The sequence below is a fragment of the Tamandua tetradactyla genome, chromosome 2 (genome assembly GCF_023851605.1).
Source record: "Tamandua tetradactyla isolate mTamTet1 chromosome 2, mTamTet1.pri, whole genome shotgun sequence".
In the NCBI taxonomy this organism is placed as follows: domain Eukaryota; kingdom Metazoa; phylum Chordata; class Mammalia; order Pilosa; family Myrmecophagidae; genus Tamandua; species Tamandua tetradactyla.
The window spans coordinates 209267053-209287255 of record NC_135328.1 but is presented as its reverse complement, the minus strand read 5'-3'; the positions used below and the strand labels follow the sequence as shown (position 1 = coordinate 209287255).

The 20203-nt window shown below is 38.9% G+C and overlaps 1 protein-coding gene across 1 annotated transcript in view; it reads right to left on the bottom strand.

Moving 5' to 3' along the window:
• Window positions 1-1526: 1526 nt before the first annotated feature.
• Window positions 1527-20203, bottom strand: part of SDHB (succinate dehydrogenase complex iron sulfur subunit B) — a 33291-nt gene continuing 14614 nt past the window's right edge. Inside the window, exons 3-8 of the mRNA XM_077151113.1 lie at window positions 12876-12961; window positions 9790-9926; window positions 8967-9080; window positions 5795-5896; window positions 4383-4505; window positions 1527-1765 (exon numbers count right to left, since the gene is read on the bottom strand). Of these exons, the coding sequence (XP_077007228.1) occupies window positions 1688-1765; window positions 4383-4505; window positions 5795-5896; window positions 8967-9080; window positions 9790-9926; window positions 12876-12961 (640 nt within the window). The 3' untranslated portion in view covers window positions 1527-1687. The remainder of the gene's footprint in view (window positions 1766-4382; window positions 4506-5794; window positions 5897-8966; window positions 9081-9789; window positions 9927-12875; window positions 12962-20203) is intronic.

The window sequence follows — 20203 nt, the reverse complement described above, 5'->3', positions numbered from 1 at the left end:
CCGAGAAAGAAAACAGAATCTGAGAGGAAAAAGCCAGAGAAACAGAGAGAAGGATACACAAAGCCAACAGAAACAGAGAGGAAGGCACTGAAGCCATAAGCTGAAAGCAGTGAAACCCAGGAGAAGCGAGAGACAAGCAGACCGCCTGTCTTTGCCCTGCGACAGAGGAGTCCCAGACCGCTGGTCTTCAGGGAAAAAGTATGGCCTGCTGATGTCTTGATTTGGACATTCTCAAGGCCCCAGAACTGTAAACCTGTAAGTTAATTAATCCCCATTGTAAAAGCCAACCCATTTCTGGTATATTGCATTTTGTCAACATTAACAAACTAAAACAGACCCTGAACTCGAAATTTCTAATAATTCATTGTTCCCTTTTTCTTGGTGGTGTTGGCTCCTAGGTGGCAGGGAGCAAATCATTTTTTCTCCCAGTACCTCCGCTTGCCCAAAGACCACTGAGGTGGCTGGTTTCAGTCCCGGAAGAACTCGAAGCTATCACAACGCCTGGGACTACTGCTTGCTGAATTGTCCCGTTTTAAAGCTCATCAGGGTTCATCTTTGGTGAAGCAGCTTTCATTTCCTGGACGATATCACCACTTACAACTGAAAAAGCAGGCTTCGGTTATTTCCAAGTTTGAAGTGGAGACTACCCAAATGCAAGGAAAATAGCCAAATAAGTCAGGGTGCATCCATGCCCAGAGAACCTGCACAGTAATTAAAGAAGGCTGAAGTAAGAAATGGGGACACACACGCACAGGTGGTCTTTATTAGCAATAGAGTCATTATACATTGTAGGGTAAAAAAGGAAAGCTGCCTAACATTGTTTTATATTTGCCACACAGTAAACAGCATTTGCAAATAACCTTTGGAAGGATATGCATACACTCTCAACAGGGGATATGGGATTCTGGGGACTTAAGAGGGGCTTCTGGCTTTTACTTTATATATTTTTCATTGTTTGTTTTTTCAATGAGTATTACTAATTTTGTAGAAACAAAAACAAAAAAAACTATCACTATCAAGCAAAGGTGAAGAATTAATGTTTGGAGTGAAAGATCCCTTTGAGGTTATCTGTGGAACTATTTCCGGTTAGTGGTGATCTGGGTCATGCTCTCTGCTGGAAGAATCTCAAACTTTTGCTTCAACTGGATATAAAATAATCCAATACTGAAAACTGCTGAAACTGGGATGCTGTAAAACAATAATAGCTAACATTTATCAAGCACTAAGAATAACAGCCAGGCATTCTCTAACCAGATGTGCTAAGTAGGTACAATCTTGAGCCCCATTTTACAGATTGGCACATGAAACAGCAAAGAGGCACAAGACCTTGCCCAAGGCCTGTCACCTGGTGAGCCACAGAGCTGGGAACAAGCCCCACGTCCAGCATGGACACCAATTCCATGCTTGTAGCCACCAAACCACACCAAACTCCCCAGTTCTGGAGTCCTGTTTGCCTCCCCAAGGACCAGGACTCTTCCCTTTGGCACTTTCACATCCCTCTGCAGCAAGTAAAAAGAACAGGCTCATTTTTTTTGTTAATAAAGTAGAATAACATTTATTTGTTTCTTAAAATGTTTTATTATACATGCTGTCTTCATGGAAAATCAAGACCTTGAAGGAATTCAAGTTAGGTATAAATTAAGTTCAGCTCTGAGCTGGTTACAAGTAATGAGTAGCATGGAAACAGTTAAACTGAAGCTTTCTTCTCTGTATAGGTTACCATCATTTTCTTGATTTCAGCAATGGCTTTCCCTGGATTCAGACCCTGGAAAAAAGAGAAGGATGTCAATACCAAATGGACAATGAAATGGAGTGGAAGCACTCTGTAACCCTGAGTACAACTCCTCCACTAGCTATATGGTATCAAAACAAGGTGACTGCAAATCAGGTCCTTAAAACCAAGGGACCTGGGCTAGGAGCTCTTTTGTCTCTACTTTTGGACATTTAAAAATGGTCAGATCTCTCTGGCAAGAGCCCTGCCCCCTTGAATTCCTTCTGGTGCAGTTCACTCTAGCAGGAGAGTAAGATTGGGGCAGTCAAGTTCTCGGACAGCTCAAAAGTATTAGGATGGAGCTACAGGCACTCAAAATTACCCAGACATCTCTAAATCTTCAAGAAACCAGAGATGTACAACGTTATCATTATTATTACATCATTATTGACAGAAATTAGCACAGACAAGCTCTCAAAGAGATATGGAAGAAAATTTCCTCTCTGTTAAACCTTCAAAAAAATCCTTTGTGAGTATGATCAATAACACTGGCTATAGCTAGAGTTTGGCACTCTAGCTGAAACTTCTACTCTGTGGGAGGCATAATTTAACCCTATGAATGTCAGACTCATAGAAGTAGAAAGGGAGACAAGTAAGTATTCGGCAAAATTAGATAAGGAATCCTATGAGGTTAGTGAAGGGTCCCTCATTCTAGAAGGAAAAATTTAACCCTGAAAATTAAAATGCTATAGAAGGAACGAAAAAAGAAAAGAAGGGGTGAAAAGGGAAAGAAAGACAGGCATATACTGATATGGAATGATCTCCAAAATATATTAAGTGGAAAAAGATACAGACCAATGTGAAGAGTCTGCTACCATTTACACTTAAAAAGGCAGAAAAGGATATATATGCATCCGTGTGTCCTAGGATAAAATATCTCTGGAAGGTGACATAAGAAACTGATAATACTGTCTGCTTCCAGGGAGGTGGCTTGGGCATAAAGCAGGAAGACTTTTCCCACTTTATCCTTTTCAATACTGCCATGTGACCATATACCCCTTTCCTCCACCCCCAATAATTTCATTGAGAGTGTCTGCAAATTTAGAGACTCAGCACACAGGAGTACCCCTAATCCAGGTGCAGGAAGAGAGTACTACAGCAGGAGGCCAGTGGTCTGTTTCTTTCTACTGCTTCTAGGCCTGCCCTGCCATAGACCCAAGGCAATCCCCCCACCCCACCTGTGCCTCAGTGTCTCCATCTATAAAATGAGGGGACTGGATTTGATGATCTTTAAGGTCCTCCCAGCTCTGACAAGCTGGACCTGTGTCTCACAGCCCCAACTTACATCCCTGTATTAGACAGAGAGTGGTTCAAAGAAGCTCCACAGAGAACTTCTGTCCTTGGCTGTTTCTACAAGCTTGATCTGAAGGTTTAGATCAGGAATGCACCTCAGAATCACCTGAAAGCTTTTCAAGAGACATACCTGCCAGCCCCACCCTTGGTAATGCTCTTTCTCAAATAAGCCTAGCACTTGTTTAACAAAAACAAACACAGAAACTCACATTTCTGAGCACTCAATGTGTGTCAGGCACTGTTCTGAGAGTTTCATGCCTCAAAAGTCATGGAGGTTGTTAGGGCAGAGTGGATGGAACCCCGGCAACTGGACACAGGCACCCCCGTGCTCTTACCCACCAGGCATTCAGCCAAGCCTGATGTTGCAGCCAGGTGAGAAGAATCGCAGCAGAGGGTGGGGGTGTTGGAAACACAACTGGTTTCCAGGCAAGAAATAAGGGAATTACCCAGCTCAGAGTTTTTATTTTTATAGATAAGCTGCCTCTTTTTTTAACTGCTAACTGGTTACTCAGAGTTTCATTTTGCTACCTACTTACTCACTGTGCCTTTAAAGTGGAAGTGCGCTGCCCACAGCCTCTCTTCAAAGGGCAGCCAAGTTCTAAAGCATATGCCCTGGCTCCTCCCCACCCACTGGACAAGGCTGACAGGACCAGGGCTAACACCTGGCCAAAGGACAGCCATTCCATAACAGGCCATCAACCTCCGAGATACACTGGTATGAAACGTCAAGCTGGGCCAACAAGATCCCTCTCAGGAATTTGAGCTAAGAAATGCCAAGAGAAGACAGGCAGGTGGCTGACGTTGAAGGCGCTGTGAGGAAGAGTCCAGGCCAGGGTGAGCCAAAGGAAGCAGCAACTCTAACAAGGAAGAGGGTGTGAAAACAGAGCAAGAACTCTGAGCCAGAGAAAGATATACAGAGTTGAGGGAAAGCACATCCTGGATGCAAGACAGCAGAGCAGATTAGCAGTTGGTATGAGACAGAAACTGGGAGAAAATCTAGGCCCCCACCCTGCCTATGTTCAAATGGTTTTCACCTTCCAGTTCCTGTGATGTCAGACTGAACTCAGCTTCCTGTTCATGGAATCCTGTGGTGTCTGTGACTCCCTCAATGCCAGGGTGCACCCCACAAGTGAACCCTGCTGCTGAGGTAGCACAGTGAGTCCGTTCCTTGCAAGGGATCACACTGAGATGACTGGGAACAACCTGGCCCCTCTCCACCACAAATGATGAGGCTTGCTGCCAATCCCCTCTTTATGAGCACACGCCACTTCTGACGTGTACTTTCGAGGCAGAGTTGAGAACCACAAGCCCTGCTTACCTTGGGACATGTCAAGGTGCAGTTCATGATGGTATGGCAGCGGTACAGAGAGAACGGATCCTGCAGCTTGGCCAGGCGCTCTGCCCTGAAGTCATCTCTGGAGTCAATCATCCAGCGATAAGCCTGGGAAACCAGACACTGATTAGCTGCGCCGTCATCCTAACAGGCAAAGGCAGCACTGTGGTTCAACTCACAGCTCTGAAGGTGCAGAAAAAGGGGGACTCTCTGAATTTAGATGTCTTGTCTCCTCACTCTTTAATTCTTGTCCCTCTTTCAAGGCTACGTTCCCAAGTCTTCTATAACTCCTTCTGACTAATGATCCCAACAGACCTCTCCCTTTGAACCATGTAGCATCTAGTACCCTGGTGCTCAGTTATATACTTCTGGGCATCATCCTTTAATTTCTTCATGTTGCTCAATAGCTTCCTACTCAGATTATGAATCAGGGAGGGCAGGGACTGTGTATAACATATGACTGCCTTTCCTAGTACCTTGAATAAATGGATGACTTAGTAGACCTGCTAGAGATCATATTTGTTCCACTTACTGATTTCCTTAATCAGTGTATCCATCCCAGAAGTCTGATCTCAGCAAGCTGAAACCGATTAACCACATCATCACTGAACAAACTAGGAGAGTTGCTGGAAAGAGGACGTTTACATTTTCTAGTAACTCAGACTACCTAGTGCAAGAGGCAAGTAGGGAGATACCTCATTCATCAATCTTTAATATAGCCGGGATTCAGCGTTGGTAACATGGTCCCATATCCACATAACTTCTCTTTTTTTGTGGGCAAATGAGAGATGAGAAGTTGTTTTTGAGTTGCTCAGTCTATGAAAAGCACTAACCACAAATATAAAAAGCACAAGCTGAGAACAAAAACAGTGACTTTCTTTAGTGAACTATACATATGGTGAAAGGCAATGAAAATCAATACTATTCCGAAAGGCTTTCATTAGCCTAGAAATAACAGCCAAACTTACAGTTGGGCAGCTGCCTTCAAAGGTATTTCTCTCTGTCTCCTGACTGGACATTAAAAATCCCTATGTGAGGGAGATAGGGAACCTTCTGACAGATGGCAGTCTGGGGAAAGCAGGCAAGTGGATGGGTAGACAAGCAGCTATTTAAGTAATATGTTTTAAACCTCTCCATGACATGGTTTCCCAAAAAGTATGCAACTGCCCCTGGGGGTGAACCTCACCGTACTGAAGTACAGGTGCTTTGCAGATTTAGCCCCAGCTCGACTGAAAATCATATGAAGAAAATGTGACCCATAAACCTGTTTGCACTGGATGCCAAAGAAGGAAAATCACTACTCCTCAGAATGTCTGGTCTGCACCAATAAACTGTGCTTCCAGGTCGCTAGATATCTGTGTTTCGATATCTTTTAAGGTGATTAAGGAGTACCTTACCTGCATTAGAACCGCTGGTCCCAAATATTTGTCTCCATTCCACCAGTAGCTAGGGCAGCTGGTGCTACAGCAGGCACAGAGAATGCACTCATATAGACCATCCTGTTTGGAGAAAAAGGGAAGTCAGGAGCATGCCAGGGAAGAGATCTGTCCACCTTTACAGCTCTAAATGTGATATTAGGAGGGTCAGTGCATGAACAAAGCACCTACATGCATCTGTGCTTTCTTGGTGTGGTTTGGTCAACAAATGCAGAGATTTGCTAGATTCATAAAAAAGATCTTGGGATTGAAATATAAGCATTTGCTGGATTAGAGCCCCAAATTTTAAAGTCCAAGTACAATGCACTCATCCTTAAATAATAACAACCCTTCACTTACCTCAAAACATTATCAATAAAAAACAAGAAAAAAGTGACCATCACAATCAAGAGAGAAATTAAAAAGGCCTTGGATGCAAAGGAGGAGGAATTATAACAGAAGTTAGGATTTAACAAAGGAGTATGATTACTGAATCATTATATCGGTATTTCTTTTTAGTATCCAGTGTCTTGAAGCAGCTAAAAGGAAAAACTTGAGATTGTGGAACTATAACCCATATCAAATTCTGAAATCTGTTCTTTAACATTTGTTAAAATGTACTTTGAAATTTATTATTTTGTATATATGTTATATTTCACAATAAAAATATGTAAAAAAAAAAAAAGAAGGCCTTGGATGCTGAAGCACTGTGCTAGTCAAGATCAGGTTCTGCCCTTGGCTTAGCAGAAGAGGCCTCATCAACATCATCCTAAATAACAGCCAGCCCTCACTGAGCACCATGTGCTGCCCATATTTTCCCTCATTTGAATGTCACAACAATCCTTTGGGGTCGGATTTGTAAATCCATTTTATAAATAAGGATCTGAGGTTCAGAGAGGTTATAGCATTTGCTCATGACCACACTGGAATCCCTGCTCTTTCACACTTGCCACACTGACTCAACTAGTTCTAACTAATTGGACTTTCTGATTTTGGAAACCATAAACAGTGATTAAAAGCAGAAAAATGGAAGGGACATCAGAAGTGAAAGGTGATATCAGAGGAAGAGACACAATTGATGGTATCGACTAATCATGAGCTTGCAAGAAAATATATTTAAGACAACTGGTAGAAGTGTAAGCTGGCCCCACTGGTCTAGAAAGCATAAAATCATGGGATTAAGAGCCTTAAAATTAGTCATATTCTTTTATTTTTTTTTTGTATGCTGTATGGTGGGATCACATTTCATTATTTTTCCATGTGAAGATCCCATTATTGCAGCACCATTGGTTGAATTTTTGTTTGTTTTGCTTGTTTGTTTTTTGGGTAGTGCATGGACTGGGAATCAAACCTGGATCTCCCACATGGCAGGCGAGAAAAAAATAGTCATATTCTTTAATCTACGTACAGGAAAATCTATAATAAGAAATTAGAATTTTTTTTTTAACAGTACTCGCAGGATAAAGATGTTCATCAGCCTTATTTAAAACAGTAAAAACCTGGAAACAACTTCACTGTTCAACAATAGCTGAATGACTAAATAATGCATGGTGTATACATCAAAAATAGTAGGAAGCAAAGTTTAAGTTAATACTTATAAAGAATATTTAAGAATGAGGGAAAATACTAGCAATAACAAATGAAAAAGGCAGGATACAAAAGCATGTTTTTACATTTTGATCACAGCTGTATAAAAATATAATTTAACACATATAAAAAGAAAAACAAAGGTAATGTAAATAAAAACAGATTATCTTTGGGTGACAGAATTATATGTCTTTATTTACGATTATTTAAGAAATAGTTTTTTATATTTTCCAATGTAAGCATATGGCTTTTAAAATCATGAAGTTAGGTTCAGCATATTAATTTAAGGAAGCAAAAAATGCTAAAAAAGTTTGTGTAAATGGGCAAATTTCTACTATTTAGAAACACACAGGGAAAAGCCCTCACTCCCCATCAGTGAGGCGTTTGCTAGTTACAAGCTTGCCTAATTAGGAATCAGCCTTGTTGCGCCTGAGTGGCTGATTCCACCCTGGACTCTGGGAGTGTGTCAACTCTCTGGGAGTTAGAGCCGCATCCTGGGAAGAAGAAACTCTTCAAAGAGTAGTTGATGATTTTTCTGGGGTCCAAACATTACTGAGGTGACCCGCATCTTCTCTAGAATGACAGAATTGAGCACCCTTATGAGGATGTTTTATGGGAAAGAAGAGAAGACGCAATATATTCCCAAAACACAAAAGCAGAATCATTATTCACTCGCACAACTGTACTTACTGATAAAACAACAGGCACCAGGGTCTAGGGATTGGGAAAGGAAGACAGAGCCTGTGTCCCCAAGGTATGCCTGGTCCACTAAATGGGTAGGTGTGTAAATGATTACACTAGGACAAGTGCTGCACTGGAGGAATGTACCAACCGGTGGCCGTGAGACCACGTGTATGCTTGGTCCAGTGCCAGGAACAGAGTATGGGAATGCTCACCACTTGGACCCTTTCCCACCTTCCTCTGCACAAGAACACTAAATGTGCATGAAGGGAAGATGCAAATAAGAGATGACTTCTCAGTGGGGTACATGCAGTGTTGGAGGAGGTGACTAAAAATTTAATAATGATTTCTTCCTGTTTATAGGTATAGGAATCCCAGGAGTGAGAAGGCCTGTGGGGTTAGGAGAGACCAGCAAGGTTCTAGTCCCAGTTTTACCATTAACTATTTTTCTCCCCTCTGTAAAATAGGGTGGTGGTAGCAGAGATTGCAAATGGCCAGAAGATGTGTTTTATTTTGCCTACAGTGTTTTAAAACAACTCTGATTTAGTGGTCAGTTTTTAAGGGCAATTTTATGCAATGGTTTCTTTTAAAAAAGATGAACACATAGTAACATGGCAACAAAGTTCCCCTCTAGGGACAATGGCCCTTTACCAACTTGGTCCATTCTGGGCCCTTCATGCATTTTCACTATTTGTCTGTCTCTGCTGAGCACAGGTGTCCAACCCTGGGACCAGATGCTCTCAAAATTCCTTTCCAGTTTTAACAATCCACAAAATATACTAACTGGTCTGCATTATCTCATATTGCTACCCTCCAAACCACATTCCTTGCAAACATCTATGTAATTAAATTCCTCAAATCAAGACAATAAATGGGGAATAATTACCAGTTTCTCACGATCTTCTAGGGACTGTGTATACTGCTTGCCTTTCTGGGACTCATCCTTCTTTTTCAAGTAAGGTTCAATGGATTTGTATTGAGCAAAGAAGTTGCTCAAATCCTGAGGTTAAGAGGAAGGAGAAGAAAAAGAAAAAAAATGGTAAGATCCCACCATCATCTTAGCTTCCTTATTCACCCTGTTTCATGGACACTGCTTATTCTACTGCCCTGTGACAGTCAAAAGTCAGGCCAGTGCCTTTAGCAAGGACACACGAAGGGAGGAGTGGCCACAATGGTAAGCAGAGTTGGGAATCTCTCCCACATTCACCTAGGAAACTTGCTGACCCCAGAGTCCTTTCTCCCTACCCACTCCTACAAACACGAAGTTAGTGAAGGTGGTCAAATATAGGGAAGGAGAAAATTATAGTAAAACTCAGAAACAACTTTTGCTTTTGCAATTGCTATTGTGTACCTGGATTCTCTGTAGCTATGGCCAAATTCTTCAGTTCTGGGATTGTTCAAACTCTGAAATTCTGTGCCCTATTATTCCCAAACAAATCTCATCAAGAGAGCTGCTGGACAATCTTCTAGGCATGTTTATCTTTGCCATGTAGAGTCTTTAAACTCAGGCTAGAACTGTCTCTAGATCTAAGGATTCTCATATTCTGAATGACACTGTTGTTTTATTCCTGCTATTATATAGGGAGACAGCCCATGAAATTTTTCTATCTTCTAACTAGAAAAGTAGTTTTAAATACTCAAAAAAGCCTGCCCTAAAAAACTAATAGCATTACAGACACACACACAAAGAGAGAGGTGCAGAAACTCACGGGAACAAGATCCTTTATCACATACATATGTGGAAGGGGGTAGATTTTTGAGACTTTATTGAGGTTGGTGTCAATCCTCTGGGTGCAAGCTAGAGTATTGTTTCCATTGATATTCATTGCACAAGAGCCACAGATGCCTGAAAGAGAGAAACACATTTAACATATTCAGAGTCAGTCTAGCTTCTAGTTCTTTCTTCTGGATTGTCATTACTCTACCATCAGGGAAGCAGTGAAATGGGACAACCTCTGGCAAAGTGCCCATGTGTCTTTTTTCCTTTCTGCTGTGTTCCTGCCTAGCATGTAGATGTAAAAGCTGGAGCTCCAAAAACAAGTCTGTGACCATGAAGCCAGCTTAAGGTTGGAAGCTACATGCTAAGGATGGCACTGGCAGAGGAAAGGCTATGGCACCGCTGGTACCATGGAGTTCCCACACCAGTTCTAGTTCTGCACTTCAAGTGTGAAAGAAAAATTTTTTTTTTAAAGCCACTGCTGTTTGAACTCAAACCCTAATTGACAGAACACTCAGACACAATTCAACAGTGTCTTGGTCATCCTAAGGTTGAGGATCAACCTCTGCATCTCTTCTTTTGACTTCTTCTTGTTTTATCTTTTTATTATAATCAAACTCTTTAAGAAGTATAGCACGTTCAGTGAGTTCTGTGAGACATTCTGTTGTGCATTACTGAACCAGAGGAGGTGGTGGGAACCGTCAAATTTGTATCCATTTGGCCTGATGTGTGGGTGTCCTGGGATCCCCTCAAACCTCCAACTGGTTCCTGAAGGGCCATCTTGTAGAGGATTGTTCTAAACCCAAGCAGTCTGCTCTAATTATGGGTAGAGTCAGAACTGACTGGAGTTATTGCAGTATTTGCAGCTGGTGCCAGAAGTTGATAGAAGTTTTTGCAACCTTTCTAACAGGACTTACTACAATTATCATGATAGATAGCTCTTATTCTACTGTCGCCACAAACTAAGTAGCAGTGGTCAGCTAGTGTCCCAGGGATCTGGAACTGACAGAAGTTGGCTGAGCACTGACCTTCCAAGCAGAGTAAGAACAAACTAAAAGATAGTGAAAGCAAAACAAAAAGGTGATGATCATGGACCTTAAAATTAAAATTTTCTTGGCCTGAACTTATTTCCTAGGTATTTCAGAGTTAAAAAAAAAGACTCTGCAGTGGCCATGAGGCCACTTCTCTGAAGCTGTTTCTTGAAGGACAGAGAAATGTGATTACTTGTGCAACTTTCACTGGCGTTAGCATTTTTCTAAGACCATTCTCACTTTCCTTTTATAAATCTTAGAGTATATGAGAACACAAAGACACAAAGGCCTTAAGTAACTACTCCTAAAGTTCCCAAAGAGACTGAATATAATCAATAAATTTATGTACCCCTGGCATCCAATTAGAGCAGTAGGCTCTTTTAACAAAAATTGCTTATGATTTAAAAAATAAATCTAATGAACTTTCTCTTTAAAAGGGTGCCTTGGAAACTCTCTTAAAATAAAAAGTAAGGGAATAAAAAGGAGTGGAAACTAGTAAAATTCCACCTCATTTTTTTTTTTAGTACAGATGGGCCACACATTTTTCCGGCCCTAAAAGTTTTACAACGGAAAGGTTATTGAAAAGCATCTCTATTTACTGTGTTGCCAGGACTCAGAGGGGGAAGGCTGGTGTTCAATTATAGTAGAATTTTCCCTGAACAGCAGGACACAGTAAAGGTATTACTTTTATAATATCCCGTAACATTTGCCACACTTAAATGCATTCATGTAAGATCAGCTGAGTTGAAACAGATGTAACAGAAGTAGGATTTTAAATGATTGAAATGTACAGCAGAACAAAGATAAAAAGTGATGGGCCACTATCTTTAGTGACTTTTCCTTTTTTGGCTGGTTATTTTAGACGGAACTTTTCTCATCGCCTTTGGGGGAACCATGTTACTTTAGGTTTTTGTTTTATTCCAGGTTTTCCAAGCTCAGTCAGACGGGGGCAGCACCTGAGTACAGCTCTGAAATCAGACTACTTTGGTTGACTCTTGGTTCTCCAACTCACTATCTGTCTTTATGGAAGTTGCTTTATCTCTGAAGGCTTCAGTTTTCTCATCTAAACACTGAAAGTAAATACACATAGCAGCCATCTACCATATATAAAGTGCACAGAATACAGCCTGGCACACAGTCTGTGCTCCACAGCCATCACTGCTGTTCATTCGTCACAGTAACCTCTTTATGATTTTTGCCACCACTGAGTACCACTTTTGCAGTTATTTAGGATTTTTCTTTAAATTAGCTTTCCTTCTTAAATTTTTAATTGATATATATTATATATTCACTTACCATGTACTCATCCAAAGTGTACAATCAATGGTTCACATTATCACAATACAGCTGTGCATTTAGCATCACAATCAACTTTTTTCTTTTTTTGTGAAAACATATACACAAAAAAGCAATAAATTTCAAATAAATTAGCTTGTTTTTTATTTAAATAAATTCATGTTAAAAAAACACACCACAGTTAAACCATCATAGTCTTATTTTTCCTCTATGTAAAATAAAAACAACGATTAGACTAGTAAATGTTGGTTTGCACACCTTCTTAAACCACCTCATGTGGCACCAACAGCACAAATAACCACACTGTGGGAAATGCTGTTCCAACCAATCTGGAATCTATCTGCTGAGCACCTGCTCTGTGCACACATAATGCTGGAAGCTGGGGGGAAACATACACATCCTCTCTGTGGCAGGTTTATGTATGCATAAGCACCAGCCAGAAATTCTACTGTGCAGAGGGTGGCCAGCTAGCATATGCGAGCTAGTCCATGAAAGGTGCATTAGCTTGCTGGGCCCATACTGCGGTAACCACGTAACAGAAACTCACAGAACCTGAGGGAAGTCCACTCAGAAACTGGAACTTGCTCGAGCGTTTGAATTTTGGACATGATTACCAAAGAAAAGGCAGTGTAAGCATCTGGTAGAGTTCCTGAAGCTGTTCTCCAGGGATCTCCATCAGTTTGGACCAGTCAAGGTCTCTTTTGAGAACCAGAACATGAGTGTCCTGGGCCTAATGGAAGGAAGTGCTTACCTTCTCTGCATGATCTTCGGAAAGTCAAGGAAGCATCAACTTCATTCTTTATCTTGATTAAAGCATCTAATACCATAGGGCCGCATCTGACAAAGAAAAAAACCCAGTCATATTTAAAGTTCACCCTCCCTGCATTTTATCATAATATGTTCTGAGAGATCTGGATGTATTAGTTGCTCTTCGTATCCTCCTAGCCTTCTCAGATCACTTTCAGAATTTCTTCCATAGTCTTATATTTGCACTTTCTTACAAATTTTAAATATTGGACATTTCTATTTTGATAACACTGCATAAACATTCTTAAGAAATGTAAAGCTAAAGCAGTAAGAGGCATTTAGGTTAGGAAACAACATCCACACACTGGAAACTTTATTTTTTTTTCTTTTAAAGATTCCTGCAAAGATTTGCCAAATAATTTCATTTCATATTTGGTCTTTAGAATCTAAACAATAAACAGTTTTAAATAATTGCTTGTTTAATTATTATTTAAGAATAAATAAAACATAATGGTTACAGAAAATGTGGTACAGAGAATAAAATAAAATAAATCACCAGAGTCCCCTAACCTACATCATTGAGTGTTATAGGACACATGGGGACAGTGGTGTAGTGGCAAAAAAGTCAGCCCTGGCCTCTGATCCTGGAGTGCAGACTCTGGCATCCAAGAGTGGGGTCTGAATCCTGGCTTAACCACTTAACACTGTAAGGCAAGTTATTTACTCTCTGCCTCAGTTTCTCATCTATAAAGTGCAGAAAGCAGTACTTACATCTCACAGGGCTGCAGGAGGTGAGTTAATACATATGAGATGCACAGAGCAGTGCCTGCTATGTGAATGATAGTTTATTATCATGATGTAGACTCTGTGATTCTATGGAAATTACCATTTTCTTTTTGAGCTGCAGTTTCTTTATCTGTAAAGTGAATTTAAAATTATGCCAGAGGACTATTGTGATGATTAAATAAAACACCATTCTTACAGTATCTGGCACACAGGTAAGTGCTCAGCAAATCTATTTCCTGATTACCAAGCCCAACCTCATTTCTTTCAATATCTATGGGTAGCAGTGAAAAAAAAAAGCCCTCTCCCCCCTTCCTTAGCAATTTCCTTTAGCATTATCTGTATTTTTATAGCATTATGCAAACACTCTTTTCACTGTACCTGTCAATAAAGACATGTTATTATCTTCAGTGTTTTAATTTGAGGTCTTCAAATACTACAGAGGTTGAATAATTGTCATAAATTTACTCAATTTTCTTTATTCACCAATTATTTACTGAAAGTCTACTATGTGCCAGGTTCTCTTCTAGGCACCAGACATACCAGTGAACAAAACAGATGAAACACCCTTGCTTACAGGGAGTTTATATTCTACTGCATAATTCTAGAGTCAGTCTGTCCACGTTCATTGCCTGTTTGTTTACTGGGGTCTTTGGGAATTTCTGTTTGCTTGTTTTTTTTAAGGATGTGAGCCTGTTAATTCTGCCTCCCCCCCATAACTGGTTATGTGACTTCTAATTTAGGCGATGGAATTTAATATACATACCTGAGATTTAAATATTTACATTGTTAAATCAGACTCCTGTTTGTTCTTTTTATCGTCTGTAATTTTGAAGCCAAAAGATTTCCCTTCCTGAGGTTTGATGTATACTTTTGTCTACTTTTTTAATTTTGCCCTCCAAACTGAGAAAAATGGTAATCAACTGCCCAAACCATCAACTGACTTTTTTGCTTCTGAATGGTGACCCTCCTGCAGTCGTTATTAGAATCTTAAATAAAGTGAAGTCTTACTTCTGAATTTATTTTATTCTAACGCTGTCTATTCTTGCCTTAGCACATTTTAAATTACAAATCTCTATTTTTATTTAAGTTATAAAAGTTAATATTTGCAATTTATAAAATTTTCAAATGTAAAGTTAAAGAATAAAAGCCCTCCCTTTTAGCCATCTCCTACATTTTATAATAGGTAGACACTATTAAGTATGCAGTATGCATTTTTCTAGGCTGTTTTCTTATGGAACATAAATATATAGCATCTTCCCTTTTGCATTCAACAATAATTAAAAGTGGCCTTTAGAAGCTGAAAAAGGTAAGGAAACAAATTCTCTCTTCAGAGTCCCCTGAAGGAAACAGCTCTGCTGACACCTTGACTTTAGCCCAGTAAGGCTGATTTTGGACTTCTGATTTCTAGAATTGTTAAAGGGAAGAAATATGGGTTGTTTTAAACCATTTAAGTTTGTGGTAAACCCTTATGGTAGCAATAGGAAAATAATATATCCCTTATTATTGTAATTGCATTACAGAGTTGTAGGAGTTCTTTATATAATATTCTGGTTACTAGAAGTTTATTAGTAATATATTTTGTGAATACTTTTCACAGGTCTGTGACCTGCCTTTTTCTTTTCTTATTGGTGTTATTTGATGAACAGAAATTTTTAATATTGATGAAGTATAATTTATCCAACGTTTCTTTTATGGCTATCCTCTTAGTATTCTACGAAACTTTTGCCTACCTCAGTCTCAAAGATATTCCCCCAGAATTTTCGGTTTAGATTTCATATTTATGTCTAAGTCCCCCTGGAATTAATTTTTGTGTAGTGCCAGGTAGATGTCAAAGTTCCTTTTTTTTCCTATAAGGGTATCCAGTTGTTCCCGCACCATTTGTTGGAAAGACTTTCCTCTCCCCATTAAATTGCTTTGACAGCTTTGTCTAAAGTAAAAATGGTTTTATATGTGTGGATTATTTTTGGGCTCTGCATTCTATTTCACTGAGCTTGTCTTTTCTTAGGCCAATGCCACATATTCTTTTTTCGTATGCTGTATGGCGGGGTCACATATCACTGTTTTTCCATTTGAGTATCCCACTATTGTAGCACCATTTGTTGAATTTTTTTGTTTGTTTGTTTTTGGGGAAATGCATGGACTGGGAATTGAACCTGAGTCTCCTGCATGGCAGGGGAGAATTCTACCACTGAACGACCCTTGCACCCCCAATACCACATTTTCTTGAATACTGTAGTTTATGGTAAGTTATGCAATCAGGTAAAGCTCACAGATCTTGCTCTTTTTCAAAGCTGTTTTGAATTTCCACATAAATTTTATCAATTTATCACCTTATAAATTTCCACCATAAAAAAAGCTTGCTGGGCTTCTGATAGGAAGTGAATGGTATCCATAAGGCAATTTGAGGAGAAATGACATTTTAACAATATTGAGCCTCCTAACTCATAAACACAGGGTATTTCTCATCACTTAATTTTTCTCAGCAGCAGTTTTCAGTATGGATGTCTTACACCTCTTTTGTTAAATTTATTTGTGTTTTGTTTTCTGATTCTACTATAAATAAAATTCAAAAATTTCAACTGTTTGTTGATATAAAAATAGAATTCATTTTTGTATACTGATATTATATCCTGCAACCATGCTAAACTTACTTACTATGGTCTTGCAATTTTGTAGATTCCTTGGGATTTTCTAGGTAAACAATCATGTAATCTTTGATTAGAGACAGTTTTTTTTCCTCCTTTCCAATCTTCATGCCTTTGATTTCTTTTACTTGCCTTGAATTCACTGGGCTAGTGCCTCTAGTATAATGTGGAGAGTGGACATCCTGATTTCGTACCTGATCTTATGGTGAAAGTATGGAATATTTCACAATTAAATATGAAGTTAGCTGTTGGCTTTTCATAGGTGCCCCTTATCAGATCAAGGAAGTCTCTTTTTCTAATTTTCAGAGAATACTATCTTTAAAAATCATGAATGAATGAGTCTGAATTTTGTCAAATGCTTTCTCTGCATATATGATATAGAAAGTAAAAAAGAAAAGCAGAGTATTAGCGGTTTTCAAATTCCTTTTTGGAAGCTCTTGTTCAAATGAAATGTTTGTGTGTTTACAAATAAAACATTCCGGAGTCGTCTTAGTCGTATGGGGGTGGGTAGAGCAGTGGAAGGCTAGAGCCCAACTCACTAGATTTCTCTCTCCCCCTCACTATTTGTGGAGCTCCTGAGAAACATCTAGGGGTCTGATACCATATTTTGAATTTCAGAATGCTTCCATGGATAGGGAGATCTCTACTTAAGAGAGAGCGCATTCTTTAATTGATCAGATAACTATTAAAAAAATCATCCTTATATAATAAAAGCTGTAGCTTCTCCAGCTCTTTGGAACTTCCATCTATGATTTCTATTTCTCCAGAGGCACACAGGTTAGGTTTTTCAACACCCTTTTCCATATAGTCTTTACATATTTGATGTCAGTCTTCTCTTCTGTTGCCTAAACATCGCCCATAATTTCTCCTAACTGGGATTTTGCAGCTTCTATGCTGCTGCAAACTCACTTCAAGTACTGCACACAGGGCTCAATATAACACTACTCTGAACTACAAGAGACTAAAGTTCGCTTCGATTTTTTCCAAACTCTTAAAAGCCTGAGTACAGAAAGGCCACTTGTTTTCATAATTGTAATACTGTACTTTTATTAACGCATTCCAGGATTTATACATATGATTTTGCATATGACTTTGTATATGTATAGATCTTTTTTTTTAATTTGATTTTAATTGTGGCAAAATATACATAACATAAAAATCATTTTAACTATTTCAAGTGGACAATTCTTTTGACATTAAGGACATCAACAATACAATGTAACTTTCACCACATTCTATTTCTAGACTATTTTCATCATTCCAAAGCAAAATTCATACTCATTTAGTAATAACTCCCCTAACTGTAACGCTCCCCACACCTCTGGTAATTACTGTTCTGCTATCTCTATGTATTTGCTTATTCTAAGTATTTCATATAAGAGAAACCATATAATATTTGTCCTCTGTGTCTGGCTTATTTTATCTAACATGTTTTCCAGGTCCATCCATGTTGAGATGTATCAGCACTTCACTTCTTTGTACAGATGAACAATATTCCATTATATGGGTAGACTGCATTTTGTTTATCCATTAGTCTGTTGACCCACACCTGGGTTGCGTCCACCTTCTGGCTGCTGTGAATAAAGCTGTGATGGACACTGCTGTACAAATCCCTTTCTGAGTCCCTGTTTTCAGCTGCTTTGGGCATATACCTATGAGTGGAACTGACAGGTCGTATGGTAATTCCATGTTTAACTTTCTGAGGAACCATTAAACTGGTTTCCAAAGTGGCTACAACATTTTAAATTTCCACTCACATGTGTTCCTATTTCTCTGCATCCTCGCCAAAACTTACTTTCAGCTTTTTTTTTTAGTTCTTTATTTCTTGATACAGTTCTCTCTCTTTTTAAAAACAGTTGTATTCACTAACAGTACAAATCCATCCAAAGTGTACAATCAATGGTTCTTGGTATAATCACAGAGTTGTGCTTTCATCACTACAATTTTAGAACATTTTCATAGCTCCAGGAAGAAAAACCCCATGCCTCTTATACATCCCTATCAATGACACTTAGGATCGGTATGGTACTTTTGTTGCAGATAAAAAAAACAATTAATTGGAAGAACATTAAAATATCACTGTTAAAACTATGGTGCACAATTTAAGCGTACTTTTCCCCATATACCACCCTATTATTAACACCTTGTAATAATGACATACATTTGTTCTAGTTCATGGAAGAACAGTCTTATATTTGTACTATTAACCACCTTCATCCTGCACCGCAAGGTCACTATGGTGTGTCCTTTGTTTCATACTCGAGCTCTCCTTCTAGTAACATACATGTCCCTAAACTTCCCCTTTCTTTAAAGGGACGTTTCTTTAATGTCTCCCTACATATAAGTATTTCTATGACTATACAGACACACACAGAGATAGGTATGTGATATGTATATCATAGAAAATTTTGTAAACTCCCCCTTTTCAACCACAATCACACACAATTCAGCGCTGTTAACCACACTCACAATAATGTGCTACCATCACCTCTATCTATTTCTGAACATTTACAGTTAACCTTATTCTGCACAAATTAAGTATCAGCTCCCCATTTTTTACCCTCATTCTATGTTCTGTTAACTTGTATTGTTGATATTAACTCCATGAGTTTGCTTAACATATTTAGTTCATCTTAGTGAGATCAAACCATATTTGTCCTTTTGTGTCTGGCTTATTTCACTCAACATATGTCCTCTAGGTTCATCCATGTCACATGCATCAGAGGTCTTCATTCTTTCTAACAGCTGAATACTATTCCAACAGATGTATACACTGTATTTGTTTACCACTCATCCGTTGACGTACACTTGGGTTGCTTCCATCTTTTGGCAATTGTGAATAATGCTGCTAAGAATACTGGTGTTCAAATGTCTGTCTGTGTTCCTGCTTTCAGCTCTTCTGAGTATATACTTAGTAGCGGGTTTCTGGATCATATGGCAGTTCTATACTTAGCTTCCAGAGGAATCACCAAGCTCTTTTACAGTGGCTGTACCATTTTACATTTGTACTAGCAATGAGTAAGTATTTGTATTTTCCCACATCCTCTCCAACACTTGTAGTTTTCTGTTTGTTAAACAGTGGCCATTCTAGTAGGTGTGAAAGGATATCTCATTGTGGTTATGATTTGCATTTCCCTAATAGCAAGTGATGTTGAACATTATTTCATACGCTTTTTAGCCATTTGTATTTCCTCTTTGGAGGAATATATGGTCTTTTGCCCATTTTTAAAAAAACTTTATTTTTACTCTAAAATATAAGATATATACAAAGCAGAGAAAGAAAACTCAACTTTCAAAGCACACTTCAACAAGCAGTTACAGAACAGATCCCAGAGTTTGTTATGTGCTACCATTCCACTACCTCAGATTTTTCCTCCTAGCTGCTCCAAAACACTGGAGGCTAGGAGTACTAATATAGTGACTCAGCTGTCACACTCATTTGTCAAACCCTATTTTCTCGGTTATACCTCCTCCTCCTCTGATCCCTCTTCTAATCTACAGGAATCTTTAGGCAATTCCTGTTCTGATGTTTTATGTTAAGAAGGAGTGTAATCAATTGATAATCTTTGAGAGGCTGGTCCCTTGGAGTTTCAGAATTTATCTGACCAAGGAACCCTCAAGGAATTATAGGTTCCAGAAAAGCAAACAGTGCATGAAATCTTTACAGAGTCTCAGTTTGAGCCCTAGGTGTTCTTTTATTTTTTTTCTTCCCCTGACAATTACTCTCATTTATTCTTTCTTTTTTTTTAATTTTGAAAAATAACATATACACACACACACACAAAAAAAAAAACCCCAATAAATTTCAAAGCAAACAGCAACAATCTGTAATAGAACAGAATTCAGAATTCAATATAATGATTTGGCAGTCACACCCATTTGCTAAATCCTATGTACTCTG